Source organism: Perca flavescens, chromosome 4 (assembly GCF_004354835.1).
Source record: "Perca flavescens isolate YP-PL-M2 chromosome 4, PFLA_1.0, whole genome shotgun sequence".
Lineage (NCBI taxonomy): Eukaryota > Metazoa > Chordata > Actinopteri > Perciformes > Percidae > Perca > Perca flavescens.
The window spans coordinates 24,997,759-25,011,749 of NC_041334.1; the positions used below are offsets into that span (position 1 = coordinate 24,997,759).

The 13,991-nt window shown below is 39.0% G+C and overlaps 1 protein-coding gene across 1 annotated transcript; it reads left to right on the plus strand.

The window, feature by feature from the left end:
- Positions 1–4,000: 4,000 nt before the first annotated feature.
- Positions 4,001–13,319, plus strand: strip1 (striatin interacting protein 1). Its single transcript, XM_028575477.1, has 20 exons — positions 4,001–4,178; positions 5,308–5,377; positions 5,505–5,579; positions 5,713–5,847; positions 5,993–6,113; positions 6,378–6,553; positions 6,650–6,777; positions 6,862–7,044; positions 7,329–7,549; positions 7,641–7,706; positions 7,814–7,877; positions 7,995–8,066; positions 8,515–8,589; positions 9,465–9,562; positions 9,975–10,101; positions 10,315–10,415; positions 10,502–10,568; positions 10,665–10,769; positions 10,878–11,082; positions 12,841–13,319. Exons 1-20 carry the CDS (start codon positions 4,071–4,073, stop codon positions 13,086–13,088), a joined length of 2,445 nt encoding a protein of 814 aa, XP_028431278.1. The 5' UTR covers positions 4,001–4,070; the 3' UTR covers positions 13,089–13,319.
- Positions 13,320–13,991: the final 672 nt, after the last annotated feature.

Consider the following 13,991-nt stretch of genomic DNA (forward strand, 5'->3'; position numbering starts at 1 on the left):
CTAATTAGTTGCACAATTTGCTGTAATTAATCGCGATTAATCGCTTTTTTAAATTGAGACTGAAGCTTATAATAATGGATATTTAAATGCTAAATCATTTAACTTTGCAAATATGAAGAAAAAAACCAAACAAGGAAAGGTTCTGCTAAGTTCAGAATGTTTAATATCTTTCAGAACAACAGCAGCAACAATTTGGCTTATTTAGTCCTGCTGAAGGCTGCTGGAAACGGCTAGAAACTGTCTGACTTGAGAGCAGATTTTTGTCACCGTCCCCGGCTGCTGTCGCCTGCTCTCGTCTACTTTACAGGCGAGGCGCAGTTCACCTCCAACGAGCCGAGAGTTCAGTCGGCGGCAGGGCAGTCGGGACTCACCCGGAAATGGCGAGCAGGATGAGGTGACTAGTCTCTCAAAATCTGACGAAAATCTTCTAAACTGACCTTTGTTGAGCTGAAATGAAGACGGATTCAGCAACTGCACGGCCTATTTCTCGCTTAAAATGTTTTCAGAAACACGTTTCAGTGAACTATTTTAGTACAATATGAGATCGTATTCTGAACGGCCGCCATGACAGTCTGGCTCTCAATATCCGGAGAAAACAAACCCATGTGACGCGTTCGTCCAATCAGCTGCCGGTTTTCATTACTTGGACAACAATACAGAGTAGCGCCGCCTGCTGTTATGGAGACGTATTACGTTTCTCAGCCGCCACATGAAGTAAACAAACACAGCTGCGTTAATTTCGTTAATTTTTTTTAACGAATTAAATATTAAAAAATTAACGCAAAAATTAACGCGTTAATTTTGACAGTCCTAATAAAAACGTATTCAATTCCTTCAGTTAATGCTTGAAATTCCAAACTCATAAAACTAAAGCTCACTGAACTATTTAGCTGCTGTTAGCTCCTTGTTGTGGCTCTCTCATCAACTCCTGTATGAAACAGTTGGAAGCCATTTCCAGAAAAAAATGCTTAGACAAGCCTAGCCTTACATAAAACGTCAGAGAGCTGATGTAAACTCCTGGCTGGTGAAGAAAGTCAAGTTCCAAATATTTCTCTCTGGAGTATTTGAACTAAATCGGCTTAAATTTACGAGGTGGCCAGAAATTTGATTCCCATTTAGGTGTTACTGTGTGTCTGCTGGATGTTTAAGTAGGCAATTATTTTTATGACAAATGAGCCATAACAACGTGATAATCTGATTGTAAATCAGGCTGTTGCTACATTCCATTTACCTCGGAAGTCGGAGCTGGGAATGACGTCTCACCCAAGTTGACCGCGTTCCAGTAACAAGTCGGAAAACCATTATGTTTAATGGGGTGGGGTGACTCAAACCAGGTTAGCCATTGTTAGCAATACCAGTTGATAACACAGTATGTGGTATTTGGGTTGTACAAACATGGTAGCAATATGTCCACAGATAGAAGATGGACAGTACTCTGTGAATGACATATATTGTATATTCCTACAGCTTTCACTGCTGATGATGCACAGAGCAGCCATGTTGAATTGTGATGTCGGGGTTGTCGGGGTTGTTGAGGTTCTCTCGACTTTCCGAGTCTGAAATCTGACTTCAGGGAGCGTTCCAGTTGAAATTTTCGACTGGGAACTTGGAAATTCCGACTTCCCAGTACAACTGGAACGCACCACCAAGTTTTTTTTATTTGTTTTTGCCCACCAGTGGTCAAAAAACACTTAATGCAGCTTTAAAGTTTTCTCTCTGTTTCGATGTGGCAGCGCTTGCTTACTTCATACATTCCATCCACAACATACAAAAGAAATGTCCTGTTCTCTGTAGTGTTAACCACATTACTGCTAACCCTCAGCAAAGTACTTTTGACTATAGCAAACGTAGGATGAGAGCTTGGCATTTATTATCTTGAAAAAAAAAAAAAAGCCAATTAATGAGTTGTTGGTGTCTGATAAGAATAGTATCTGCACCTCAGGGCATTCGAATATCTGAAATTATTTGTAAATGTATTTTTACCAGATCAGCACTGTTTGACCTTAGTGTCCACGTCTAGTCTCACTGTCCTTCTCATGAAATTATTACTTACAGTAGAACTGTAAAATAGATTTAGAGATTTTGATACTCAATGTTCAGAGTTAATTTACTATTGCAGCTATGTATGTTCTGTGTAAAGCTAACACAAGTCACAGACTACATGTTGTACAGTTTTCCATAAAGTATGTTTATGCTGTAAACGCAACAGCAAGCCTCTGATCAGCCAATCTCATTATGGTATTTGCTAATGTGCAACATTGAGTTTACTGTTTGATTTGTCACAGGACTTTGATCTTGTGTTAACTAGAGCATGTCTTTTTCAACAGAAAAGTAAACTTAAATCCACAAATGCTCTGGGCTCAGGCATGGATAAGCTTTGTTGTCAACACATTTGCCTCGACACGTGTTTTAACTTCTTTATTATTGCCATTATTATAGCTATTCTAATAACACAATGTTGTGTTTTGTTTCGCTTTTCATTGCTCAAAAGGTTTTAGCACAGTTTTGTGAGGCTAAATGCACAACTTATTATGCCACCTTTACTTACTTACTCTATATTCTTGTGTAATACAAACTATATAATGTGCAGTTAGTAGTTGTATCTTGCTGAATTTAAGGCTTATCAACACATTTTAACATGCTGTATATCATGCTGGTGGTCTATGGGCTGATCTTACTCCAAACATTTGACAGTGTTACTGTCCCTGCAGAGGTTTCAGCACCTTTTTACCTTGTTAAAGTGTTGCTCCACATGTATTTACTCAGTATCCTGTTGCATCACCCTAAACAAAACATCACACTTAATCTGCAGAGCCACAGGTAATTCCTGTATTTCATTTTCACAGTAATTTCAATTTATATTTTTTAGATTTGTGTCACTTACTCCTGCTGTTTAATTGTATAGTAGTCTACAGGATGCTACTATGAAGTGCTTTCATATTTGCACTGCACCGATTCAGTGAGGGCATCATTGTCAGCAAAAAGTGCGCTGTAACCATGGTTACTGGTCAATGGACAGTGCCTTGTGACTCACTTAGTTATTTATATTCACATGTACAACTGTGTTTCTCCCATTATGGTTTTTGAAACATGGTTATTCTGCAATATCCAGTGATAGCTATGCAGTAAAACACACTCAGTTTTCTTCTGTATTTTATTTCTGCAATGGTGGAGAGTTGTAAAATCAGTGCTTTTTACATTACTCAAAAAATATGCATTACTGTGTGATGACATAACATGATGAATAACTAACTAATTAGTGGGTAACGTTTTACATTCTGTTGTACTTTTTGCATGGATTTTAATGTATATGTTTCATCCCAGTTTAATTTCTTGTAACAATCAGACATTTAAATTACTTACAGTGGTCCTTTTTATAATAGCACTTTTGAATTTCTTTTGTTTTAAGAGATAAGTCATTTTACCCTTATTTTAACTCTAATATAGAGACAAATGAATGTGTTATTACTGGAGCAAACAGTTTTACTTATGTCAAATTGAAATAAATAAGAATACCACTGTGATTTGACAGTTGTACACTGTTGCTGGTTTTATGTTTTTGATGTGGAGACAAAGTTCTGTAAATGATTAGCTATAAAGTAGGCCTATTTTCTACACTATCTGTAGTTTAGTTTGAAGAACATGATTTCAGCAGTATACCACCCTGTTACATTTCTGTGCACAGTTCCCCTAATAAACTGCTGTTTAAATTTGAAAATGGTTCTGATACATCGTTTCACAGACACATTACACATGTCATAGGGATAGATAAGTATTTTACTATCTATTATCTTTATTATCCACTATCTATTATTTTTATTATCTACCAACCGGGCAATGAGGGCAACTGCTCCAGGGCCTCAGACCTCCAGGGGCCCCAAAAACCTCAATTCACATTGAATTGAATTGAATACCAAATAAAATAGAGGGCATATATCACGTTTCCATCCTTTTTAAAGCAGTAGTTACATTGTGATGAAGTATGACAGAATACCGACAGTATACGATGCAGTATACAGTCCAACTCTCGTAGATCAACTGGTCTCGCGAGAGGACACTGCGCCCAAAAAATGGAAGTCGGTGGGAACAGTGGGATTCCTGTAAACAATAAACAGAGAGCTATGTTGCCTAACAAAAGCAGGGTTGAATTTACCCGAAACCCAAGAAAAGATTCAGAGGTACGTAAACAGAAGTTTGTTATTACTTTTCAGCCGACCAGTCATACATTGACGAGGCCTTTTCTGCTGCTGCTGTACGTTAACACATAACGTTAGCTAGCTCTGTCGGGCTAGCTTAACTATTATTTCTGACATTACTCGGCGACGTTAACTAACAGCAGCAGCTGAGGTTCTTAAAAAGGGTTAAAGTGATACCTATATTTCTTTCTTTCCTATAGCTGTGCTGATGTAATGTAATTACTTGTTGAAAAGCAGTGTAGCTTAGCAGGGGCTAGCTAGCTGATATTAGCTAGTCACAGGCCAGGCTGAACTGTCTGGCGACCTGTTGAAACGGAATCTCACAGGCCTTCTCCTTTGTAATGTATTGGTCTGGTGTGTTTATGTAATTTTATTATATAGTTATATGTACACCAGGGAGCCCCTATACACCTATAACGAAAGCAAAGTGAGCCAGACCTCTCTAGCATGATTGTGGGAGGTTTCTGCTAAATTCATATGAAAGAACATCACTTCCAGAATTCATGTTTCCATGCTTTGCTCTCTTGTAATCTTTTGAATAATCAGACAATAACACACAAACAGAAGACTTAGAAGGATTACAGCTAAAACCACTGTAAATTTAATTTGGAGGAATTTCTCTATTTGCCACAAACTGATGCTTGATCAACAGTCTGTTCTTGTAAATGACAGACTTTCTTACAGTGTTGAAAGCTTGGAAGAAGTAGCTCATTTACTAAGTTAAAGTAGAAATACTACAATGTAAAATACACTCCATTACAAGTAAAAGTTTTGCATGATACTTACGTAGAAGTACATATTTTTTATCAGCAAAACTAATAGCAATAGTAAAAGTAGTCATAATGCCTTCGACTGGCGCCTTTCGTTGTGTTTTATTATTATCCATATAATAGTATGGATTATTATTATTATTATTATTATTATTATTATTATTATTATTATTCATACTTTATGGTGCAGCTGGTCCTGGTGGATTTGATTTAAATACTTTATATTCTGTTGGAAAGTCAACTTAATGCAATTTGTAGTCAGTTGGACAGTTACTGAGTTAGTCTAAAGTAATTATTTCTTTAATCACAAGGGCATAAAGTGTGTCATGTGTTGTTCACAGGGACTGTCGGAGTCTCCAGACCTTGAGTTTGAATATGCTGATACGGACAAGTGGGCTGCAGAGCTGTCAGGTTTGTGTGTGCTCCTCATGGACATTGAGATTTCCTGACTCCTTTTTGCTCCCCTGATTTTTGATTCTTGCAACATATAGTGTGTTCAGATTATCTATATATATTTTCAGTTTTATGTATGTTTCAGAGCTCTACAGTTATACTGAAGGACCAGAGTTTGCTGTCAATAGGAAGTGCTTTGAGGTGGAATTCAGAACACATGGTATGTAGTTAAACTTACATACACTCAGTCAAATCCTAATTAATTCATCGTAAACAACTAATTACTTCTAAGATGAAGTGGGTATATATATATGTGTATTTAGTTTATTATCTCCACCTCGTTTGTGTCTTAGTTTGTGATAGGAAGTGGACGGAGCTTGATGCAGCTCAGCACAGAGCTCATGCCATGCGCCTGTTGGATGGTCTGGAGGTGATAGCCCGAGAGAAGAGGCTGAAGGCTGCCAGAGCCATTCTTTACATGGCTCAGGGTCAGTCCACATTACTTAAAACTGGTTTAGCATGAATTAATTATGTAGAAAGGGAAATCTTGCCATGATGGCAATTGATCAAGGAGACTAGTTTTGGTTTTCTCACAGTATATATTTCACAGTGGGTCATTTTCTATCTCTCTAGGAACCTTTGCAGAGTGTAGCTCTGAGGCTGAGGTGCAGTACTGGATGAGATACAACATCTTTCTGCTGCTGGATGTGGGGACCTTCTCTGCTCTGGTGGAGCTGCTCAACATGGAAATTGAGTATGTTCTCCATCAGTTTTCTAGCCATGCAGAAGCCATCCTAAATGGCTTATTCCTGTTTTTTTTCTACAAGATGTTAGTCTGGAAAACATTCAAAAGTGATAAAGCTTGTCGATGAGAAAAATCAGCTTTAGTGTTACCAGACCACAGTGAGCAAAACAAAAATTGTGGGTTTGCTTTTCAAGAACTACAAATTAATACATTTTTGTTGTACAATGATCAGTCTGGAGAGGAGTATAAGACATTTTATATTCTCCCTTTCAGCAACAGTGCTGCCTGTAGTAGTGCTGTCAGGAAACCAGCCATCTCCCTTGCTGACAGCACAGATCTCAGAGTGCTGCTCAACATAATGTACCTGATGGTGGAAACGATACAACAGGATGACCCAGCCGACAAGCCTGAATGGAAAATCATCAGAGAAACCTTCAGAGCAGAACTGGGTAAGTTTCATCAGTATCAAAAGCTGCAGTCATGTCAAAAATATTATAAGCAAAACTTTCCAGCTGAACTATTTCCACTCCACCTCTCCAACTCAGGATCTCCTCTGTTCAACAATGAGCCAATGTCCGTCATGCTCTTCGGTATGGTTACCAAGTTCTGTAGTGGTCATGCCCCTCACTTCCCAATGAAGAAGGTGTTGTTGCTGTTGTGGAAGAGCATACTGGTGAGTCACATTAACTGCTCCCACACGCCAAAAAAGTAACATCTGAAGTTAAGAGACATATTAAAATCCTCTCTTCTGTTTCAGTTCACACTCGGAGGGTTTGAGCAGCTCCAAAGCATAAAGGTTCATAAGCGTGTGGAGCTGGGTCTGGCCCCTCTCCCAGAGGACAGCATTCGAGTCATTCGCAGTATGAGGGCCGCTTCTCCTCCTGCGTCTGCATCCGACCTCATAGAGCAGCAGCAGAAACGGGCGCGCCGCGAACACAAGGTAGCCATTACTGCTGCTCTCAAACCAAACATATCGTAGGTAGCAACACGACCCAAAAATAGCTTCTTCGATCAGTATTTTGTATTAATATAATAACCTGTACACCATGCACATCTTACCTGCTGTTACTGGTTATGCCTTCATGCTGCCAGTCCAAGCCATTAAGTGCCTATGTTTGTGCACAAATTGAGCATCTCACTTTTACAGTGTGGTATTATATTTTCTGCCTGTTGCCCCACTCACAATATGTCCACTTCTTCACTGTCTACTTGTTTCTCACACAGGCGTTAATCAAACAGGACAACCTTGACGCATTCAACGAAAAGGATCCTTACAAGGCTGACGACTCTCGTGAGGATGAGGACGACAACGATGACAATGACAACTCTATAGAGGCAGAAACGTTCCCTCTAGAGAGGGACGAGGTGATGCCTCCGCCTATTCCTCACCCTCCATCAGATAGGGTGTCCTTACCCAAAGGACTGCCGTGGGCTCCTAAAGTCAGGTATGTATTGATTCCTTCCTCGTGTACACAATCTAGAAAGAAACACGTGATCAGATGTTTTGTGTTGACATTATTGTTTTTGCTCCAACAGGGAAAAGGACATTGAAAATTTCCTGGAATCAAGTAGAAGTAAATTTATTGGTTACACACTTGGAAAGTAAGTTTTCTCCTCGCTTAATTTAAATGAAAAGTAACGCAAGACTAATATTTTTTACTCTTAACTGTATTGTGTGTGCTGAGGTTATTCTTTTGCATGTCTTGCAGTGATACAAATACAGTTGTTGGCTTGCCTAGGCCAATTCATGAGAGCATAAAGACCTTAAAGCAGGTATTGCATTGCTACTCGCTATATTTCATTGGCACTTAGTATTGAGTGAATACTAAAAATTCCAAATAGCAATAGTGCTGCCAGAGTTTTAAATTTCAAGTTTTCATCTTTTTTTAGCACAAGTACGTCTCCATTGCTGAGATACAGATTGCAAAGGAGGAGGAGTTTCAGAAAACCCCTCTGTCTGGGGTAAGTTACGTTAATAATTCACATATATAACCTATTTACCTGGACAGAATTATTATTATTATTATTATTACATCTGAAGTTGATGTCTTCCCTATCAATATCTTAATTTATTCCTCCAGGTGCAGAGGGTCAACCAGTATATAACAAATTAATATAAAATGTTATACGTTCGACATCATGCTCTTACAAGTAGTGTTTTGAACTAGAAAGTGCAGTCTACTCTTGCTCTCCAAAATCTTGGCAGTATGAAGTTTCTAGCATCCTTTCCTATGTTTTATGAATAAGCCATACAATGCACTGAATTCACATATTAGAGGATGAGGCGAAGTCTTTACTCTTTCTTCTGGTTAAGAATAGCAGATGTTTTAAGACCAAACTGTCTTGAGGTGCTATGGTGATGATATTTTGTGTTTTTTATGTCTCTTGTTTTCTCCCTCCTCCTCATCAGGGTGAAGAGGAGGTGGAGATGTCCTCCATTGAGCTGCTCTATCAGGGAATTCTGCCCAGTTTGCCTCAATACATGGTTAGTGCTGTTTGGTGTCAGGTATACATTGTGGTAGAAAATCAAATATCACAATATTTTTGACCAAATACCTCGATTTCGATACCGACACGATATTGTAGTGTTGAATATTGGTGCTTTCACAAAATTTTTACACAAGGATATTTTTGATAAATAATCATCACTATTGTGGATATAATGACTAAGTGGGGAAAGGCAAATAATAGAAAAGTCACAACAGTCTGCATTACACTTTACTGTAATGCAGCCTTTAAAACCAGAAATACTTGTGGCATATTACGATATTCAAAATCTAAGACGATATCTAGTCTCATATTACGGTATCAATAAAATATCAATATGTTGCCCAGCTCTACATTGTGGTACTGTGGATATGACTCATCATACAATTCGTTTGACACAGCATTTATTATTTACACTTTCAGATGGTTTACATGGATTAATGTTTCCTAATAGTTTTGCATTGTGGCATATACTGTAATAATCCTGCACAGAAAAGACTGGGCTATAGCATATTTCAGTGTGTTTCAGTTCCTTGTATTTAGGCAAATTAAGAGACAGAAAATAGATTGAACAATGCTCTCTGAAATAAAGCAATAGGACAGTATGTTCATATTACACACTGAAAGTATTTTTTTGTGCGATAGGAAGTTAAATTTCCATAGAAGCAGCACAAATGTTAGAACTCTAATGCAGAATGTGGTAGTTTTAAGGCAATAAGACAATTTGAGCATTAGATTTATATCCCCTGCAATATCATCACTTTATATGTGTTAATAGTCACTGTTTTTTATAGCACAAATATCGACCGAAGCAGCCATTAGCTTCCATGTCAGATTGTAACTGACTCCATGGTGTCTCTCTCTGAATGTCAGATTGCTCTGCTGAAGATCCTGCTCGCAGCAGCGCCGACTTCCAAAGCCAAGACAGACTCCATCAACATCCTGGCAGACGTACTGCCGGAGGAGATGCCGTAAGTGATGCAGTGCCTCTAAAAGGGTTTTAACAGCGTTACACATTATGTTCTAAACAAGGACATTATCCTAACTTTTCTTTCCTAACACTTTTACAATTATATTTATTTCTGAAGTGGAAATTACTGCTGTCTGCTTTTGAAGAAACAGCAGCAGGAGTGACTCTTATCAGAACATTTTCACAGTAAGGGCATGTAACAACATCAAGGAATAATTCAGCATTGTACAGCCAAGGGTCTGGTTAGCATGCTTGGAAATATTTTGAATTCAATCGGAACATAAAAGAATTGAAAGGTTGTCTGACCTGAATAAACCACACACATCAAAGTAAACGACTTTGTAGATTTTTTCTCACAGAGGATCACAGGGATACTTAAATAGGTGATTGATGTATTATTTCTGACTCTGCAGGACCACAGTGTTGCAAAGCATGAAACTTGGTGTTGATGTCAATCGACACAAAGAGATCATCGTGAAGGCTATCTCTGCCATCCTGCTGCTTCTACTAAAACACTTTAAACTCAACCACATCTACCAGGTACGACACACACACACACACACACACACACACACACACACACACACACACACACACACACACACACACACACACACACACACACACACACACACACACACACACACACACACACACACACACACACACACAAACACACACACACAAAAACAACTCTTGATCTCATTCAAAAATATCCTTCACCGAACCTGTCTTTGTGTGCTTATCTCATAGTTTGAGTACATGGCTCAACACCTGGTGTTTGCCAACTGCATCCCCCTCATTCTGAAGTTCTTTAACCAGAACATCATGTCTTACATCACCGCTAAAAACAGGTACTTTCAGAGACCTCTTTGAATAACTAAAATCACGACTTTCATTTGCCTTTATTTCACTGCTCTCAATTTTCTTTCCCCAATAGCATTTCAGTACTTGACTTTCCTCACTGTGTGGTGCATGAGCTCCCGGAGTTAACTGCAGAGAGTTTGGTGAGTTTTCAGTTGTTTTATAGTTGTCGCAATCTGATCAAGAATTTCTTTTTTTTTTTTTTTTTTTTTTTATGTGGACATTTTTGTCGTTCACAGGAAGCAGGAGACAACAATCAGTTTTGCTGGAGGAATCTGTTCTCTTGTATTAACCTGCTGAGGATCCTCAACAAACTAACCAAGTGGAAGCACTCCAGAACAATGGTGAGCACAATACTCATCAAATAGCATCTATCATGACAGATCGTGTCATGTTTCCACGCATGAAAAATATAATGTTAAAGCTCTCAACGCTAATTTTTTCCCTCCCAGATGCTAGTGGTGTTTAAGTCCGCTCCCATCCTGAAGAGGGCGCTGAAGGTCAAGCAGGCCATGATGCAGCTGTACGTCCTCAAGCTGCTTAAAGTGCAGACCAAATACCTGGGACGTCAGTGGAGGAAGAGCAACATGAAGACCATGTCTGCCATCTACCAAAAGGTCCGACATCGGCTCAACGACGACTGGGCCTACGGGAACGGTGAGTGGAAACACAAAGAAATAGTCAGTATGTATTCATTCAATGGTATTGAAAATTAGTGAGCAACTATTCTGATAATAAAGTAATTGTTTAGTTTTTTTTAAACAAAGATGGCAAAGAGTCACAGGTTAAAGCCTGTTAAATGGGAACATTTGCCTTTGGACTGTTAATCAAATAAAACAAGCTGTTAAAAGATAGATAGATGGATAGATAGATAGGGAGATATATATATATATATATATATATATATATATAACAGCTTGTTTTGTTTGATTAACAGTCCAAAGCCCATAGAAAACCGGCAAATGTTCCCATTTAAGAGGCTTTAACCTGTGACTCTTTGCCATCTTTGTTTAAAAAAAAAAACTATATATATATATATATATTTCTTTATATATATATATATAAAATATATGTATTATTTATATATATATATATATATATATATATATATATATATATATATATATATTTGGGTTTCCGGATAGCTCAGTTGGTAGAGTGGGCGCCCATATATAGAGATTTACAACTCGACGCAGTGGGCCTAGGTTCGATTCCGACCTGCGGCCCTTTGCTGCATGTCATTCCCTCTCTCTCTCCCCTTTCATTTCTTCAGCTGTCCTGTCAATAAAGGCCCAAAAATGTCCCCAAGGGAAATTTGTAGTCGACTATCACTCATCTGATTTAGTCGACTGATCGATTAGTTGATTTAACAACAATTCTGTCGGGGGATCCACATGACACAAGCCTTCCGTGACCGCGCTTCACCCCCACCCCTCCTCCATACCGTTGCTATGTAGTCAAGGAGGACACGGAGGATTTTAAAAAACATGATGAACTCTTTAGAAGAGGTAATTATCTTTACTTGAGTTTCTGCGCGAGTAAGTAGCCGGGAGACACCAATTTCTAAACAGCCGTGCTGAAAAATACATTGAGAGTTTTGTGGAGCCGATAGTCTTAATTAGCTTTGTATCAACTCATTTGGCAATGGCTTGAATGGACGTTCATCATTATAAAAAAGTTACGCACTAAAGCTTTAATCATAGATCTGTGACAAAAAAACTTTTGTTGTTGCAAAAGCACCACTTTAAATATTCTGTAAACCAGATATGTGCTCATAAGTTAGTAAGGAAATAAGTGATTCAGCATGACTAAAAAAAAAATGTGTTTAGTTGACTAAAGGCCCAGACACACTGACCAGACGGCCGACCCTCGGCAGAAAAGGCAGGTGGGCTGATCAGTCTCCCCGAGTTGGTCAAAAAAGTGCCTCGGAAGCGACGAGACCTAATAAGTCTTCATAGCAGCAGTTGGCGATAATCTGTATTGTCGGCCAAAAATGAAAACTGGTAGCTGATTGGACGAACGCGTCACGTGGGTGTGGTTTCTCCGGAAATTCAAAGACAGACTGTCATGGCAGCTTGTTCAGAATACGATCTCATATTGTACTAAAATAGTTCACCGAAACGACTGTCCGACGGCCGATTATCGGCTTGGTGTGTCTCGGCTTTAAGAGGGGACCGCCCTATATATTTTAGCTTGGGTTTAGGAAATTATTACGGAATATTTCACTATTTTCTAACATTTTAAAGAACAAACAATTGAGAAGATATAAACATCAAATGAATCGGTAATGAAAATATTGGTTAGTTGCAGCCCAAATTAAGGTCCGTATTGTTGGGACACCCAGTGAGTTGTGTTTCCACTCGGAGCAGACCAAAGTGTCCTAAACATGAGCTGCTCTTTGTTCTCCTGGAGCAGATCTGGACGCTCGTCCCTGGGACTTCCAGGCCGAGGAGTGTGCTCTGCGGGCCAACATCGAGCGCTTCAATAGTCGCCGCTACGACAAGAGCCACAGCAACCCGGACTTCCTGCCTGTGGACAACTGTCTGCAAAGTGTCCTGGGACAGCGGGTGGACCTGCCCGAGGACTTCCAAATGAATTACGACCTTTGGCTGGAGCGGGAGGTCTTCTCCAAACCCATTTCCTGGGAAGAACTGCTACAGTGAGAATCTAAACGACTTTCATCAACAACAAAAGTTGCAATCAGGACCAACAGACCAGCAGTATGTTATATGTTCTGTCCAGACTGAAGCTGGAGGATGGATTTAGCTCTCTAAAGTTGCCCAGGTGTAGATTTTCAATCATCGTGTTACAGTTACGTTTACGTGACGAACTATTGAGACTTCCCCACACTAATGCCACTCAGTTTTTTTTTTAATGAAACAGCTGACGAATGATTCAGTGCTAAATCTTGCTCCACATGTGGACCTAAACTCAACCCCTACCTTTACATATACAGGTATTTGCTCCGTGTGCCTCTTACCTGCTAAAGACGTCCTGTAAGTTTTACCTTGAAGCACTACATGACAGTTTGTTCTTTTTAAAGAGATTTATTTGGAATACATTGTATGTATTTACTGTTAAGAATAACGGAGGTGTTGAGGCAGCACATTTGGGATGTTAATAAATATAAGATTCCCTAGTGTATCTTCAGAGAGATGAAAAGGAATGAGGTTGAGGCTTTTTAGTCATAATTACTGTGTGTACAAATAAAAACAGGTTTTACTTTTTAATAGTAATCACCTGAAGGGGGACAAACTTCTGTTCACTTGACTTACTCTTGTTGTTGTTCTGCTGCATTTGCAAATGATTTAAATTGCATTTGCATTCTGAGTTTCTCCCCTAAGTGCTGCCTACACACCTTTACTCTGGGACCATGGAGGCAACCATTCAGACCTTCACTGACCACCAGGCTGGCTGACTGGACATGACAATACAGCCTTGATCTTATTTTTTAACCTAGAGTAACACATTAGTATCTTAATTAGTTGTTTTGTGTGCGGAAGAACTGGTTGCACATGTTCACATGATTTCATTGCGTGAAAGAAAAGAAAAACATTTGATTTTTA